The sequence below is a fragment of the Salarias fasciatus genome, chromosome 16, assembly GCF_902148845.1.
Source record: "Salarias fasciatus chromosome 16, fSalaFa1.1, whole genome shotgun sequence".
Lineage (NCBI taxonomy): Eukaryota > Metazoa > Chordata > Actinopteri > Blenniiformes > Blenniidae > Salarias > Salarias fasciatus.
Window position 1 is genome coordinate 31,230,053 of NC_043760.1, and position 18,791 is coordinate 31,248,843.

Here is an 18,791-nt window from a genome sequence, read left to right on the forward strand (position 1 = left end):
CTCTTCCAGAGGATTGTGCAACATGTGCACCTTTCCTCTTAGTCCCTGTTCAAGACACGAGGGAAGACAGTGCTTAACTTTTTGGAGTTAAACTTTTCTTTTTTAAATCACTTTCAATCAGATGTAGAAAAGAATTATTAATGGAATCAGTTGTAATTTCTCCGGAATGTGAGCGAACTTTGGGATTGAGATATGTGGTAAATATGTGCAGGGAGTAATGCAAGTGCAGGAAGATGGGATTTTTGCAGAGTGGCTGTGTGGAGGTGAATCATTAATAACTGTACATCTGCATTGTTTGCTGATGTGTCCCTCCTGTGTAATATATGCAGTAATCTAAGCAGGTTTTTAATCTGCATACAAAGCTTGCATCTAGTTAAAAACAGCCATCATTAAAAAGTTGTTTGTTGGAGGAAGGTGCAGAAACATGAAACATCCTTTCTCACAGACAGGGCGCACCGTGTCCACTGACTCACCCTGGCAGGCTCAGCCACAATTACAGATTAAAAGACATTGCATCATGCGAAAAGACAGTTTAACCACGTCTACAAGAAGAAGAACTTTCTTCAGACTGCAGAGGGAATGTGGGATTTATTCTTGTTTTTCTGTGTTGGACAGCAGGAGTAACCTGTTAAAACTGGAACAACTTTTCTTTTTTGTCTTGTTTTTTCTTTTACGCACGTAAGAATAAGAATCTGGACGCTGCTTACCCGAGCATGCTCTGCTACATCTGTATCTTAAAAAAAAAAAAAAAAAAAACTAAAAACAATGTAATAGTGAACCGGAGTTGAAACAGTGGAGCGTTTGCAGTTATCTGCTCTTCAAAGGCTCGCACTGTCCCCTAGCTCCTCCCTCTCTGTACCGTGTGACAACAACAACTCATCCACAGAGCGGAGCTGCACTTTTCAGCTCATTTTCCTCCTGTCATTCCTCCTCCTATCTTTGATCATTGTCCCGCCGCGCGCCCCCCCGAAACCGTCACTCAGCACGCCTTTTTTTTTTTTTTTCCTCTTCTCGGCAGCTCTTTTTTACTTCCCAACTTATCTGAGGAGCTAAACTCTGGTGGATTCTTTCATTCGGGGGTGTCTCGGCAGGCTGGGTTTTCTACTTTGAACTTCGGCTCCGCTCTTCCCCGCCTGCTGTAGGTGACCATGGCCGTGCCGGCTGCGCTGATCCCCCCGACTCCCCTGGTCCCGCCGCCTCCGATCTCCACTCCCTCCGCCACCACGTCCCCGCCGTCGACAACTTCATCCCCGTCCCCGTCCCTGGCCCCCCCGTCCGGGCCGGGCCAGAACCTGTTCAGGTCGGAGCTGCTCGCCACCGGCAGCCCGGGCATCCCGACCCCGAGCGCGGCGCTGCCCCCCAGCAAGCCCGTGTACTCGACCCCGTCGCCCGTCGAGAACATACCGCAGAACAACGAGTGCAAGATGGTCGAGCTGCGCGGCGCCAAGGTGGCCTCGTTCACCGTGGACGGCTGCGAGCTCATCTGCCTGCCGCAAGCCTTCGACCTGTTCCTGAAGCACCTGGTCGGCGGGCTGCACACGGTCTACACCAAGCTGAAGCGGCTGGAGATCACGCCGGTGGTGTGCAATGTGGAGCAGGTCCGCATCCTCAGAGGGCTCGGCGCCATCCAGCCGGGCGTCAACCGCTGCAAACTCATCTCCAGGAAAGATTTCGAGACTCTGTACAACGACTGTACCAATGCGAGGTGAGTGCGGAGCTCCGCGGCGCGTGCTTCTTATTTTCTGGGGGGTTTAAATGTCCGCTCGGAACGGCCGTGCGTAAAGGCGCAGGGAGCCAGAGAGGGGGAGACATTTTCCCCCTTCCCCGCCAGCTGCGGCCAGCCGTTCCCTTTGGTTTTTTTTTTTTTTTAATTAAATTCTTTTAAATAATCGAATGTGTGGAAGCGCGTGGACATGGCCGGTAGTTTTGCGTGAGGGTCCACGTGAACGTGGCTGCGTGTCGGACAGGAAGAGAGGAGCGGCGCGCTCCGGCGGCGCCGGGGAGGAAAAGTTGAGTGAAAGTTTCTAACACGTGCACAGCAACGCCGTGCCATGATGGATCAGCCTGTCAGGCCCGGCACGCGGGGATCGATAATGCAGGCAACACCTCGCTCCAGCTCCGCAAAGCTGTTGAATAAACTTTGGGAGTGGAGCCGTCAGTGCAGAGACAAGTCCCCAGATATCACCCTGTCATCTGATTTCCCACCACACACCCCCCTCACTCTCTCTTTATTATTATTTTTAAACAACTTTCAACTCAAATTCATTTGACAATGATTGAAATAAAACGAGGCTGTGCCACATCGCCAGCCTTGCCACAGGGGGAGAGTGATTTCAATTATGATAATAACCTGAAATTTCTGGAAAGCAAAACAAGAAATACCCAGATTATTAGAAGTAAGAGGACAACAAATGTTTCCACAGCATTCACAGCCAGCACATTTCTTGAAGAGGCACTGGTGCAGCCTGATGAAAAACTGAGCCTGATGCATCTCTGCTGCTGTAACCCAGTGCAGAGGATAATTCAGTTATATGACAGCACACAGTCAAACAAGCCTGCTCAATTTATTACCCACCGTTTATATTAAAACAAGAGCATAATATACAGACCGAATTACACGTATTTGTATGAAAATTAATGTATTGCAATATATTATCAAATTAGATTTTTTTTTTCAGCTTCATGGGTTTTAAAATTGAGTGATTTAAGCAGAGATCAATATTTGATTAAAAGCCATTTTTATTGTCCTGTTGCACCTGGCTGTGATGTATCGCTCAGCCCCACTGGATGGTTCAGCCTGGTCAAATTTACCATCTCACCTGTCACTGTGATTGATTCCATATTGATCTGCTACCCAGAAATGAGCTGGAAATGCAAATATGATGGAAAGGCTCCTATCACCGAGGAACAGCAACAAAAAACACCCTGACTCTCACTTTAAAACAATTCTTCCTTTTCATAAAAAACACACTTTGAAATTTGAGTGAATTTGGACTTTGAGGTTCACACTGAAGTAAATCAAGCACAAGTTGGAAAAAAACTATTTTTTCTTTTTAACTAGATTCTCTCCTGTTTTTTCTTGTTTTCATAAGTTCCACATGAGGTTTATTGTATTTACATTTTTAAATTTTTTATTTATATGAAGTGTTTTTTTTTATTTTAATTTTTTATTTTAGGTAAGATAATAAAATAATGCAAGTTCCATATTATTTTTTAAAAGGGAAGCCAGATTGACACTGTGAGAGGGAAGCTTTTTTCTACCTGAAGATCCATTAATTAATTTTACAACCGTGACACACGGTTCCCTGTCTGTCTGCTGCCGCTGCCTTCATGCCTGATGGAAACACTCGCTCTCACACATGCACACGCAGAGCGCGGCCCTGAGGAATATGCTGCTCGCTCCACATTTCCATTCCAGTAGCAATCGTCTCAACAACTCACCTGTGCACTTTGGTGCTTAAGCATCATTTACATAAAACATCAAGGGAGCAGAGCCCCCCCCCCCCTACACACACACACACACACACACACACACACACACACACACACACACCGGGCGGCGGTCCTCCTCTCCAGCCTGGCGTGGGGCTTCAGGTGACAAAGTATGTGGTTGAACTCTCCGGGTTGTCAATGGGGGGATGGCCGGCGATGGGGTTAAAGGATAATGCAGTGCCTCGCGTCGCTTTAATGACGCTAAAGTGCTGGGCTATTACGGGCACACGGACAGGACTGTAATTGTCTCTGAAAGCAGCCAGGTTCTCCCGGTGCTGGGCTGAAATCAATCACTCAGACCCGGCCTGCCCGCCTGCCTGCCCCATTTGGAGAATTACATCATGGAACAGTGAGGCATCCGCTGGATAAAAGGCTTCTGTTACTTAGAAAGAGTTGATTTTATTTGCGGGGATGTGTGCTCTTCCCTCCGTCTGTCGCTGGATCGCCGCTGACAGAATGATCAGTGGGAGTAAACAGGACACCGGTTGCCCTGTAGGTGAAAACAAGTTCCCTCTCCAAAGTCGCCGTTCTGTTTTTCGCCGTCAGATAAAAAAAAAAAAGTGTGCGAGTTCACCGGTTAACCCGCTCGGGTTACACAACAACAGCCTGCTGCCTGAGATAGTTTAGCTTTTCATCTCACCCCATTACCACAGTGTCACTACTCTTTTTATACAGTGGCGGAGTGATAACAATGAAGTGAATAATACTCCTGTACAATGGGTCTTACTATTTCACATGCTGCTTTCTCCCCTCCCACAGTCTATTGTGTTAAAACAACGCTCCTCTCATTTTGCTCTCGGTGTGAATGTGAATAGCATCACAGAGCACCGCTGCATCCCGCTGCTTTAGTTTTGATGTGGACACAAACAAGCTCCAACCAAATTGTTCCCCACCATGCTTACTTTAGCACAACTTTTTTTTTTTTTTTTGGGTACATAAAACAGGAAACAGTCGTATTCACAATTGTATTCTTGGTTTTTGTTTTTTTTTGTTTTTTTTTGGTTGGTTTTGATAAATAATTTACAAGGAAACATTTAAAGAACTCCTACATGGACTTTCCAGCGAGTGTTTGAACCGTGCCTTTACTGCAGAGTAATTATTGTTCATTTTTAACAAACGCTAGAAATTCTCGACCCCTTGATTTTCTTAAGGACTCTCGTGCCAGATTAGCGGTGTTCACTCGTGCTCCCACACTGATCCGGGGGCCGTAATCTCCCTTACATTATGACTCTGGCCCTCCAGGAGCCCTCCAGGAGCCCTCTGTTCCCGCTACTTGTTTTCCTTTTCATTTTCCCTGCGGTGGGATGAAAAAGGTTCTTATTGCTGCGTGACACTTGAACTCTCTGAAAGGTTATTATAACACGGGGGTGGGGGGGTGGGGGGGGGGGGGGGCGGTGCGCGGATATCGCATATCTCTCTCATTGGTCTGCTTTGTGGAGGCAGGCCATCCGATGCTGGGGCGCAGAAATACAGCAGTTAATTGACAATCATTGTCTCCCCCCTGAAGGTTAACCACACGCCCTAGACAATGTCCCACCACTGGGAACGGGATGGCTTTTCACTTACATGCCCTTCTTAAATAGATTTTCCCCGGCTTGTTTCAGTCAAACAGATCTTCAAGTGACGGGTCGCAGCCAAGACACTCTTTTCTTCACCAAATATATCTAATTGATACCGATATGACAGCACGTGTTACTGGAGCGATCACCCCTCTTGTTCCCATTTCAAGAGTGTTTATGCCTAAACACACATATTTGCAAATGACGGTAATTGTTTTGTTTAGCGCTCAGTGTGAGCTGCCACCGAGGGTGCCAGCTTGTCTCTCTCCCTCCTCTCCTCTGCTCGGCTCTCTTATAATATATTTGTTTTCTACAAGGCACGGATGTGTTTACAGGTACTCAGGGGAGATTTCTGGATTCCATTCAAATCATTCCCAGTCAGAGTGGGTGCTAAGATACCCGTCACCCAGCAACCACATCCAAGAGGGAGCCGGGGCGATAATAACTTCAAAAACAGAGTGACAGATGCCTGATTAGAGAGAGAAGGAGGGAGAGAGGGAGGGAGAGAGGGAGAGATAATGCTATACAAAGCTTTTTAAAATCCAAATCTATTGAAGTAGTTTCTGGAAAGCCAAATTGGCCCCTCGAATCGCGCGTTGTTTCCTGTGTTGAAGTAACAAAATGCAGTAAAAGTTCTCTTCATTCCCATTTTTAATCCTTCGCTGGGGCTCCGCTAAATTTGATTAGGTACTGTACATGTGCTCAAGTCAACTGTGCAGTTGGCAGATGGCGGCAAGGTGTTTTTTTTTCTTTTTTTTTTTTTGCAAACAAATAGTCTCCTTGAAAATCAGAATTGCTTTATTGACTCCACATTCACCCAGTTGGAACGAAAGCAAATTAAAACATTTTTTTAAAACAAAAAAAAAAAAAAAAAGAGAAAAGTCCAGAGAATATAGCTCAGTTAACAAACCCGCCTCTCCACGTCCGTCCATATCTGCTCAGGGATCATATTCTTTAGCTTACGGTGAAGCCGAGCCAGGACTGTAGAAGCCACAGATTCCTCTTGTTAGGCAGGCTTTGTTTGACACTGTCTGATATCATTTGTGGATTTAGAGGCTATTTGCATGGCAAAGAGGCCTGTATTGTTAATTTGTCTGCTGGATGCATTAGTTGCCATGCTCCTATCTTATTTGCATGCCTTTACTGGATCGGCAGCAGCAATTGAATTACCAATTAATTCCTTTGCAGAGTGGAATGGTTTGAAACCCTAATTTGATGACAGGGGTTTGCACTTTTAACATTTTGATAATATTCTTAAGCTGTGTTTCAAAATAAAAGATGTTTAAAATCTGAGCGATCTTGCATGTTAAGTTCGATTATTTTTTTCTGTGTAGAGTGACTCGAACACGCCAGCAGTGGGGATTTCTTTTCTCCTCTCCCAGCTTGTCTTTACTTACGGGCTTCTTCACATTACAACACATTTAGGGAGCATGGCGGAAGTCACTGACGCTTGTACCAGGATGTTAAACGCTACTGACAGAAGTTAGAGGGAGCAGATGAGATTTCCTGATTGGAGAAGGAATGCAGGCCCTTGCCTGGCTCTGTCTAATATGGTCACATAGAGAAATTGATTTTCCTCAGAAATTAATTAATTTTTCATATAGCCCAAAGCTGGAGTTTAAAAAAGAGTGCACACTTGCTGGTTTCCTATTTTCCCCCTTTTTTAAAGAATTATTGCCTAATCATATTAATACTTTTGCCCCAAGGATGAAAAGATAATTGTACAAATGCATTTGGAAATATGTATCACTGAGTATTTATGATTAAATTATGCAAATAACTCTGCTCCCATCCTTCGTGGGCCCAGATTGTCTAATTAGGATTGATATGGCGAATAGATGTTGGGGAATCTGAATACAAGCATGTCCAAAGAGCAGAAAATTGAAAATGACAAGGCTGGAATCCTTAAAAAGTGTGTTGGGTTTTTTTTTCTCCTCCCTCTCTCTCTCTCCCTCTCTCTCTCTCTCTCTCTCTCTCTCCTCCCTGTCTAATTCAGCGTAGCTGTATCAGGAGTTAATTTTCCCTGGCTTCATTTCTCGTCTGAGCTGACAGGAAAAGGAATCCATCAGGGAAGCAATCTCAGATGGGATTCCACAAATTTCCTCCACTTGTTTTTTTCTCCCCCCCCTCTTCATTTTGGTGGAGGCTATCAGGGATGAATCTTCTCCTGAGTAAACATGCAGATGTTTTTTTCTCTCCAGTGTCAATGTTTTCGGAGCTCTTTGCTCAATACAAAGGACTCCTCCTTAATAATTGAAGTATATTAAGAAAGGAATGTCATCCAACAAAAAGCCTTTTGTACTTCTGGAATTCCAGTGCAGTAAAGCTCCTCTTATTATTAAACTTTTACCTTCATTTCACTCAGACGTGCTCAAGATTTCTTTGTATTTACAGGTTTACATTTGATCTCTGTTAATAGAGAGTTCAGATGAAATGCAGGCGGAGGCCGGAGACAAATTACAGGAGGCGTCCTTACAAGCATTTGAAATGTTTTAAATGTGCTGCAGTTTAATAACCCCACACCCGTAATAAGCCCAGACAGACGCGCCGCACTCCGACACGAGCGCGAGCCAACAGTTACATGTAATTTAACAACGGCGGCGTTCCTCGCAGGGCTCGGCGGTACATCACAGCGAAGAAGCCAGGGAGGAAATGACATCGGTTTCCACTCTTTCTTCTTCTGTTGTTAGCTTCAGATGAACGGTGCGGCGCAGGAGCGGCTCCAGTGCCTCCAACAGTATCTATTAAAGGGCTGATTGTTATCTAATCTTTACCTGGCGCTAGCTGGAAAAGCCCTGCAGCTAATGACACTTGAGACTAGCAGCACATTCTGGTGGTTCAAAGCATCTGCTCAGTCAATACTTTCTGATGAAAAACTAAGAAAACAGGCCCACAGCTATTTATGGGAATCTGAATTCACTTAGACACCAGAAACACTTTATGCAGTCAATTTGTTGCATTGAATTATAACTAACAATGTGCATAAAATCAGCTCCTGTTGGGCCGGCAGGCTCTTCTCCTGTGTCTGTTTATCAAAAAAAACAAACCGCGGCGTCGATAATCTAAGTGATCGCTCAAGAGATGAGTTGGAACTGAAGTGCTCCGGTAAAAATATGAAAAGGTGATCATTTATTTTATAATCTTCTGGTGAGATCAGTATATTCTAATTCCAACTGCCACCAAAGACAGAGTAGCTAGTTCTGCTCCTCTTTTCATACATTTATAGGTCATATTGAGACGACACATCTTACTGCAGCGTTTAATGTTTGACACTGATTGGCACATTGTTCCAGATCTGTCTTTCAAATAGTGGAAAAACCATTTTAAGCTTTTTACTCAGTGGGTGTCCGGTTATTCATCTTCAAGTAATTGCCAGCTTAACCTTTCTTAAAAAAGAAGAAGAAGTCATTTTCCACGTTTAATAAAAGATTTGCTGACTTATCAACTTTTTTTTTTAAGAACATCGATCCATACTTATTTTTCTAAAGATGAAAAACAAAAGAAGCCAGTGCAGATCTGCCGTCCTGTGCCTTATTGTGCCGTTTGCTCAGTAGCTTTGTTTTGGAGACGTAATATTTTGGGCCGCCCGTTCAGAATGTCACGGAACGGCCTGGCTCTCGGCGGCGGCGGGAGCCACGCCCAGAGCCGCTTCCCGATGGCTCGGCACACCTGTAGAGGTTATGAGCGGGGTATCAATATCAGCGGGTCAACACATTTTCATCTAACACTGACATCTCGCTTTGCCTCTCGCCCTCTCGCTCTGCCTCAGTGTCTCTGCCTGCCAGCCTGGCGAGAATATCGCCGGGAGTCTTTATTGGCTGCAGCGCTTGGGTTTCTCTCCTCGCAGACTCAAATGTCACCGTCTCCCTGATGTTTCTTTAAAATCGCCTGTGCCACCACTTGCTGTGGCGCCTGGCTATTATTACCCCCCTCTTAAAGAGTGACAGTCGGGTCCTGGGAGACGCGACACAAACCTCTGTGGATGGAGCCGCGCCGCTGTGTCAAGCCGACGCTCCCGGCCAATCAGATAGCGGGACGCCGACCACTGTACACCTGCTGCAAAGTAAAGAGGCGGCTTCTGCTTCTCAGCACAACGATGCAAATCCAGCAGGAAGCCGGATCTCTTTAGCTCTCTGGAGTTGTCAGACTCTGTCAGGACCTGCAGTAAGGCCTCTGAAGGCGGCGTGTTGTCGCGGTTACCTGCATATATGTTTCTAGTAATTCCAGGAAAACACAGTCAGACGTGTACTTTCTGGAAATAAACATGGTTATGATAATAAAGCCGCCGCTGGCTGAAATGGTCTGTCTACCCACATTAACCCCGCGCAACTTTCACATTAGGGGTGTGTGAGTGTGTTTGCCTGTGTGCAAGTATGTGAGGGGGGCTTTGTGTATATGTGTGTGTGTGTGTGTGTGTGTGAGAGAGAGAGAGTGTGAAAGAGAGCGACACCCTTGCACAACTTCACATATGAATGGTCTTGTGTGAAAAGGAGGATGAATTGAGTCAAGCTGACATAGCATGCCAATAAGCTTTGTCTCATTTCCAATGCCGTATTCATTTGTGCCACAGAGAGATTTATTGCATGATTGACAATTATGAGAGGGTGACCTAGTTCTTTGTGACGGAACAAAAATGGTTTTCATCAGTTGCTTTTGCTGTCTTTTGCATTGTGTGTGTGTGTGTGTGTGTGTGTGTGTGTGTGTGTGTATGAGACGCACCCTGCTAAAGAATAGGGATAGCCTCCATGCAGTGCTCTGAGCCCCCCCCCCCCCCAAACCACTGAAACTCATGCATTTTTCTAGTAATGGCTTCATATATTTTGCATAGAATCACATCATCCACTATGTTCCACAGCAGAAAAAATGAATTTCCTACCCCATTAAGCAATGTGAGCTGTCCAAATGGATCACGTTAAAGTGACGTTTTTACGAATGCTCTTCAATCTCCAACTTTTGTGTGGAAATAAAAGAAAAGGAAGTAATATCGCTGCTGGTGAACATATATATATGTTCAAGGTACACCAGGGCATTTTGTACCGCTGCCTCCTCCTCTGTGTTATTAAGCACATTATTGTTGTTTCTTGATCACTCAAATCGCTTCCTCCTTTTTTTACTATTGTCACTGTCAGCAAAGGCTTTCATTTGAGCCATACATTTCCTGATTCCCTTCTCCCTTTATGGTTCATTCTACCTGTCTATTAGTTGTGTATCTGTCAGCGTGTGGCTGTGTGTGTGAGAGTGTGTGTGTGTGTGTGTGTGCACGCCCAGTCAAGCTTAGATTACTACGACTGTGAGGAGGAAGTCTCTGCTCCTCCTGGGACTCCTGCTTGACTGGCCCCACAAATGATACAAGCCAGGGTTTAGTTGGGAGTTAATATCCTGCAAAATTGTCCTGCACAGCCTCGGCAGAATGTGGATGATTAAATGACACAAGCATATCAAAACATTTTTCTCAGACTAGTGGCTGTTAAGTGTCGCGCCGGTGCAGCCCGTCTCCCAAGGTTACCATTAAAAAGAAAGGAATATTCAGAGGGAAGTGGGTGTCATTGAGCTGTAATTGTGTGTGTGTGTGTGTGTGTGTGTGTTTTTGCATGTGTGTACCTGTATTACCGTGTACTCGCGTGCTTTAGATGTTTCATGTAATGCCTTGTTGGAGTGGTAATAATATCTCAATAGGATTTCAGGGTCTCGTGGAGAGGTTTGGTGGAAGGTTGAGAGGACATATGCTAATTGTGCCTGGGAAGACTCGGCTCTCTCTCAGAAACGTATCCCACTAGAGTTTTCCTTGTACACTGGATGCCAGACTTCCCCCAGTGACAAAAAGAAGGCTTGAGGCTCCAAAGCGATCCATTTTATCCTTTCTTTTTCAAAGGATGCAATGCTTTGTTTTAACCTCCGCAGGAAAGGAGATGAAAGGCGGTGTAATAAAGCCGAAAGGTCTTTCTGTTGTTATCAAATGGCCTTTCACTCCTGACCTTTAAGATGCCACAGTAGGAACTGGAGACAATGCTAGAAATACAGATCGGATTTCAGAGATCAAACACCTCTTTGTATAGTTTAGTTGCACAGAGGAAGAAGAAAGAACAACCTTTCACAGCACATCATTTGAACACGGGGAAAAATAAAACCCAAAAATATTTGTAGAAGAGTGAACCGCCCTGTCAGCACCTGCACAGATCAAACACCCCAGGTTCAGGTAACGCACCTTTGAATTTTAAAGCATTTCTTTATTTATTCTCTTATCCGACCTGCTCTTGGTCTTTGTAGGAGGGCATTCTCCTACAGTTACTGTATTATCAGTCGCCATAATGGAAACGGTTCCTGCCGCTGGACGTCGGGTAGGCTTGCATTACCTCAGTAGCAGCTGCTCTCCAGAAGGCTTCTCGCCGTGTCGTACAGTCGGACAGGTCCGACCGAGGAGTGACAGCGCCGCGGACGCGGCGGATGCGTGGCCGTTAGCTCTCGGCTCAGCTCGATTAACGGGGGCTAATGTTACGTTTCCTGGCCGCGCTCATTGTCGGCTGAAGTCTTAAAGCCCCAATTTACACGCACGCATTAACTGTACATTAATATGGACACTTTGGGGAGGCCGAGTCTGCAGCTGCTGGTTATATGTGTGATGTGGGAGGTTTAGGATCGGGTTCTTTGAGATGACAAGCTGCTGCACTGTAGTGACAGGCCTACAATATCCAGCAGCCCATTTCTTCAGTCACGTCCAGAGAGCGCGGCCGACTGCAGAGACCGCTAATCATGCTCTTAGATGTAAAACGTTATCAGGACTCCTGATGGCACCCAGCATTCCTGTCATTCTCCACATTCTGCGAAGGGGCACTCTGCGTCTGAGCGCCGAGCGTCAGCGCCCGCGGACCCCGGAGGGCTGTGTGCGAGCGACCCAGCCGGGCCCCCGCTGGGCCGGGCCTGTTGACAGTTCCTTGGCGCTGTTGTCTCAGCAGGAAGACATCAGTTGGAGCAACAGCGAGGCTGAACATGAAGGCTGTCTGGTCAGCACGGCGAATGGAGCTGGAGAAGATTAGGCTTCACCCACGGGTCATTGTGTTCCCAGAGCAGGCCCGAGCCCGACGGCCTCGGTATTGTTAAAGGGAAAGGTCAGGCCCAACGACCAGGCTAAGCCTATTAAACAGCCCACACCGCTTCTTCCTGGAAACCTGACTGTGCTTTCTCTTAACTACCGAGGAGGGGAGAAATCAGCTTCGAACAGCTGAGGTCGGCCATATCCTGATGTGAACTGGAGACCAGAGCTAATTGAGAAGAATATTACTGTATACTCATATAAAAGTATTGCAATCATGCGTCTTTGTAACGCCGAGCAGTCATTTGATATTGCATGTTTCTTTTTTTTCTTTTTTTTTTTTTTAAGTAGCTCTAATTGTTTCACTGAGCCCTCTGGTTGGTATGCTGTATCTGTATGTGTGTGTGCGTGTGTGTGTGTGTGCGCACAGCGGCTGGAGGTTTGCTGACAGATCCGAGCAGCGCCGAACAAATCCTCACATTTATATGGTCTCAGTGCTAAATGCTTATGTACCGCATTCATAAGGTCGTCTGAGCCCCCGACACACTCCCATAAGTCTCCTTTAGCTGCGGTGATGGCTGGTGTCAGGGACGTCTGCCGAATGAAAGGAAACACGGGCAGATAGCGTTTGATCCGTGATGGAGATGAGTCCACATAGGAGTGGAGCCAGTGATTAATAACGCTGCATCTGGGTAAAAAGGATGTCATCCCCTGGACGTCTAATGAAAGCTCTTGAACATATCTGGGAGAGGCGATATGTTGACAGTGGATGATGCAAATGAGGCTAAATGTGAGAGGAAACCTGAAATGAATCACCCCGCTGTCTCGGTGGCGTTGCTGCGTGCGCACGCGCTCACGTGTGCGCGTGTGTGCGTGTGTGTGCGTGTGTGTGTATGTGGCCCGACCAGCAGCCAGCCAGCCAGCCGTTTACGTGGTACAAAGCTGGGTTTGACACTCTCCCTCCTTTGTCTCAAACTGCTAACTGTATTTAATTTCACATCTTATCGGGCCGGGCTTTGTCTGTCTGTGAGTCTCTGCACAGTGGAGGCGACCCCCGGAGATAAACTCTGTCAGGCTCTGGGGTGATTTATTAAATTCTGATTTCTGTGAAGGACTTTAATGTCGAGGGGGTGGGAAGAGTGGGAGGGTGGACGGGGGGTGGGGGGATGGGGGGGGAGAAAATATGTCGCAGGTGTCTCTGCCAGCTCCGGGCACTGTTCTCTCTCCATTACCAGCATTGTTAGGTATAGCGAGGCAGGAGAAAAGAGAGAAGTAGGAATCTATGCTGAATTTCCTGTCTTTGTTGTGGCAGCGGGCTTGTTTTTTCCCTCTGTTCCAGGCCGAGAACAGCGGTATCAAACCGTACATGTTTGGACTGGAGATAGCGGGGGGGGGGGGAGTGTGGAGCGCGGGTCAGTTTCTGTCGCCGCTGCTCGTCCCTGCCCCGGGTAACGGTTCCTGCTAATCTCCCCCACGGAACCCGAACGGGGCTCTCGCCGTCGACACAAATCTATTAGGAAAATCCTTTGACCTTATCGGCCTTCTTATCCCCCGCATATTTGAATAAAGCCTGATGTCAGGACTTGGGTGACATTTTCTGACGAGTTCAGCAGATTTTATGGGCGGTTATTACAGCCTATCTGGACCCACTGCTTCAATTTGGAATATTTCCTTGTTAAGCACACTTCACAGGTCAATTGTGACTGCGGCGAAGCTCAACATGTTAATTTTAATATCATTTTATTCATCTCAAATGCATCAGCTCCTCCCTCTTGAAGCCTATTTTACATTTCTCTTTCATATCACCTTAATCTAAATTGATGTGTTATCAGACATGGATCTCGGAGGAGGGGATCAAATACCCACTGCCACTGGTGCATGGTGAACTGTGTTTTTGAACATAATTTGGTCCTCTACATTATAAAATGTACTTTAAAGCTGAATCACAAGGTGCTTTTCATATGACCCTTCCCTTTGTGAGAATTGTTTTTAAACCGAGAACAGAGCCGTAAAAGTGATGTGTTGCTTCCTGTGATATCTCTGAAGCCGCCTGATGAAAAGGTAATATTGGAGAGGGCGCTGCTGCTTCTTGTCTGCTACACGTCGCCTCCCAGAGGGCTCTTTTCTGTGTGACACTTCGATTCGCCCAAGTGATGAGTGGATGGTAAAGAGTTGTGGATTCTATATATTTATTTATTGCTCGTATTGAAGAAGTTAATAGAAGACGGTGGGCCGCGGTGCGTGAAGGGCTGCACGGGACGGGACTTCTCGTCCTGGATGCACAGCTATAGAAAGCATATATCAAAGCGCACGGACGTGCGCCCGCACGGCTACCCACACACACCCAGGCTCTATATCAAATAGTTTACCCCCTCTCTGTCCGTCTCGTCCCATTTTTCTTTTCAAAACAGGGCATCTCCCACTCTCAGGACAGCCGTTAAATCAAAGTTGGAAGATGAGTTTGCAGAGCCAGAAACTGGGTCCCGTGTGCTCCCGCGCCCGGCTAAACACTCCGGACCGCGCAGCTCCACAAACGGCACAAACAGCGAGGTGTGTGCGAATGTGTTTGCCCGGCCCGGTGCAGGCGGGCCCCGGTGAGCGGGCCTGATTGAGCGGTGCCGGGGATCTTAGGGCCGACTCCTCTGATACCTGCATCTCCATGTCTCCATTGTTCTCTGCAAGTCAGCATCTTTTGTCTTTGCCACTGATTTGTCTTTTGATCTGTGCGAGTGATTTATCTGCATGGAATCGTTTTTCTCTCTGTTCCCCCTCAGGAAATTTGGAATGAGGCTGGCCTAACCTTGCCAGGGCCAAACAAAGCCTGAGAGCTGATCTCATGTATTTTGATGCTGTTTGTGAAAACGACACACACACACACACACGTGCGCTGACACACACACACACACACACACACACACACAGAGCAGACTTGGAGAGGGGAAAAAGCACCCTGGTGTGGGTTGTTTTGTGTTTTTCTCCAGCAGATGTGAGTACCTCCAGCACCATTTCCATTTGGAAGTGACATGTTTTTCAAACTCACAATGATTAAATGGTAGTAAGTGGATTTAAGTGGACACTCCTCGTGCCGGCTACCAGACAGCTCGGTGCGGAGGCCCTGCGGCGGCGTAAACTCCGCTCGCCGCGGCTGGGATCGGCAGGTAGGCCTGATCGAGCGGGGACCCCGATGTCTTCCGACTGCAACAGTTTTTCCCTCTGTTTGCCTGGTTAAAAAACGCCAGAGGTTGGGGGGATTGGAGTTGACAACCCTGAGGGGATTGGAGCTGTTTTCCTTGTGCGCTTTTTTTTTTTTTTTCTTTCTTTTTTTTCCACCCGCCCTCATGTGCAGCTGTTACAGCCTCCTCCTTCCTCTTACCAGCTGCCAGAGAGAGAGGGAGAGAGACACTCACAGAAAGAGAGAGAGAGAGAGGGAGGGAGGGAAAGAGAGCCTGGCTGAGAGGGGAGGGGCGGGAGGGAGGCGGAGGGGGGAGTAAACACCACCACTCAACACCTGCTGCCCGGTGAAGAGAAAAGGTGTGTGCAGGGGGGGGGGAGACAGAGATAGGTGGTTAGGGAGAGGCGACATGAGTACAAAAGCGGGAGAATGTGTTAATGTGGGAGTGAGGATTGTGAAAAAAACAAAGATTAGAGCGCAGACAGGTGGGGGGATATGCAGGTAGGCTACAGTATCACACGCCGAGCGTTTGGCGTTGGGGGCGCTCCCTCATGCCTGGAGCCTGGTTATCTTCAGCGGCGATCTTGGAAAAATATAAATAGAAATCTTTGTTCCAGAAGCGGCGGTCTCATTGCTCCAGATGTTTACGTGCTTTGATCAACATTGTTTTGGGGTTGAGGCCCAGCGTGTTTGTCTGAGATCTCGGAGAGAGGAAACTTTTCCTCAGCAACACTAATTATTTTTCCATCACCGCTCCGTCAACAGAGAGAACTTTTCACATCCACGCCGCGGCGCAGGCGGCAAATAGAGCACGCAGCGCCGGAGAGCGCAAAGTTGTTGTGAGCCTGTTTGCACAATTAATGTTTCAGAGATAGCTCACTTTGTTCTACAGTTTACTCCTGACTTTAACAAATACCGCGGCGTGATATGAGTCAGGCGGCGGGCCGATAAGATCGGGGCTGAAGGTCTGTGCGTGCCGAGGCATTTGAGTCCTGTCCGAAATGTGCACACGCATTTAAAACAAAATGAAATAAGCAATCTTTCTAATCAGCCATTTTCCTCTGTGTGTCGGAGAGGTGCAGAGCCCCCGCGCGCGCACACACACACACGCACACACACACACACACACACACACACACACACACACACACACACACACACACACACACACACACACACTCCCCTCATTCCGTTTGGGACTGAATTGTCAATTGGCTGACATTATCTAAACAAGAAATATTAAAACTAATTAAAGAAATGTCTCTGTAAAATCTTGATAAGGCTGAGGTTTTTTTTTTTTCTCTCTCTCTTCTTCTTCTTCTTTCTCCCCCTCCGCCGGCTGCACCGCGCTCCGTTCGGAGACTTGCCACAGGCTTGTCTGAGCAGAGGAAGTTATGAAACTCCTACTGCCATATCATTTGCACAAGGAAGTTTCAGCCTGTTCCTCTGGCTCTGTTGACTGGAGTCCATAAAACAGCTTTATTAAAAATGACACCATTCCACTCTGTATTTGCTCAGTGGCTGCTCATCTAGATTAGGTCACATGTTGCTGTGTAGTGCGGCCAACAATAGCCGGAGTTTATGACAGATAGCAGCTGTCTGGGCCGACTGCGCGGCGATAACATATTGCATACTGTACATCTCTAAATCTGCTGCCTTTTCGTCAAGATAATCTGCTTCTGTTTTCAACAGAAAACTGTCTCGACCACAATTCAAAGGCAAGTCAGCACCGTTTCAATTTCCTGTAACCAACTGCACATGATAGTAAATCATGAAGCTGAAGTGACATGGCAAATGCGGTACCAGCTCCGCGGCGTGTCGGGCTCCCGCCGAAGGATTGATGTAACCCTGTTTCTTTGTGTTGCACAAGTTGAATACTTGGGTTATAAGCTCGAGTGAGGCAACGGCCCCACGTTTCTCAACCCCAGCTTCATCCTGATGAAGACCCAAAATCTGTACAATCAAGATAACGCAATGCACAAGCATCTGCAACCAATATCTGTGTGTGCCTGTGTGTGCCTGCCCATGGATGTATAACACAACAGCACAGGGGGAACACAGAGAGGGAGGGGGCGAGCATTCAGAATTATGTTATGGCTGCCTCCTGTTTAGCTTTTCCCAGAGCCCCAGGCAACTGGAAGGCATCAAGGACACCTGGGTGCGACTTTATTAAAGTATGAAATGAGAGGTCAGTGACGCGGCGGTCCCGCACATGACATCCTGCTGCTGGCCCTTTCTTCCCTGCCTCCTCCCCTCAGCCCAGGGCTCTGATGACTCCGCTATGAAAGTCTGTTTCATTAATCCCCCTGAGGGACCCCTCAACTGCTCTTTCTGCCGCTGATACAAATTTAATTCCTGATAGGTCTGTTAGATGGAAGCCGCGTCTATCAAGGCTTTTAATTAATGTGGCAGTGCTCTGTGTGTATCGCGGTGTTTATCTGAAATTCATGACCAGGGTGAGGACGGACGGGATTGTTCAAAGATGGCTTGTTTTCCCTTTTTGGTTGAAATGTGAATTTTAATTAGACACGGTTGTTACTCTAAGGGGTTGTAAAAGGGGGCTCTGTGCTTGTTACAAGGAGGCATGTGTGCATTGTGTGTGACTGTGTGTGTGTGTGCGCGTGTGTGTGTGTGTGTGTAACAGCGTGCTTTATGTATTCGCCTACTGTCACACCTTTCCAGCGTGTTTATTTTCCTTTATTAATGCTCCAGTATTTTGAGGGAAAACAATGTTCTGAATGGGTTCAGGAAACTACCTACAAAAGTGCAGTTGACGGAATTCTTGGGGCTTCGGTGTAAATCCGCGCGCCGACAATGGGCTGGCCCGCCGACTGTTTGCATTGGCAGGCTATTTCCAGGCTAATAGCTGTACAGTATCATTGTCAGCCTCTTATCATGGCAGCCACAGCCCTTTCTGACACACTGACACCTCAATGGCATGTGTGTGTGTATGTGTGTGCGTGTGCACTTGTTTGCATGCATACATCAATGCCAGGTAATTATTTTCATGTTCATATGTTCGTGTTTGTTCAGAGGCAGTTTTATTTTCCTCCTATCTATGTTTTTTTTTTTTTTTTCATAGAAAAGCTGTAATGTTTGTTAATCTCTTCCCCCCTTTGTGAGCCAGAGTGTCAGGGAGTAGGGAGAGACGGCGAAAAGCCCCTCTAAAGCTGTGCGGCCACTCTCCACCGGCGTGGACGCTGCCTTGAGATGGTTCTGATGGAGGATTATCATTCGCAGCCTTGTCCCTGAGCCTCCTTCCTGCTCAGACTAATTTGCGTGGTGTCCTTAATGGTTGTGTTTGGGTTAGTTCTGGGTAGCAGAAAGCCTGTTAATTGTAAGGTTTAACATTTTGCAATTAAAATCTCCCCTCATTGCTCTGAGGAATGAATGAGCCCTCTTTGATGTGCTTTAATCAGCCCAGATGCATTGTACTTTAAGAAGCATAAAGATGCTAGATACATTTCTGATTTTAAATTGACACACTCCTCCACCTTTGAAGATGATAGTATTTTCTTTCCCCCTCCTCCCTCTCGCT

General features: G+C 46.9%; 1 protein-coding gene across 1 annotated transcript in view; it reads left to right on the top strand.

Moving 5' to 3' along the window:
• Positions 1-881: 881 nt before the first annotated feature.
• dachd (dachshund d) overlaps positions 882-18,791 on the top strand; it is a 90,993-nt gene continuing 73,083 nt past the window's right edge. Inside the window, exon 1 of the mRNA XM_030111166.1 lies at positions 882-1,705. Coding sequence (XP_029967026.1) covers positions 1,149-1,705 — 557 coding nt within the window. The 5' untranslated portion in view covers positions 882-1,148. The remainder of the gene's footprint in view (positions 1,706-18,791) is intronic.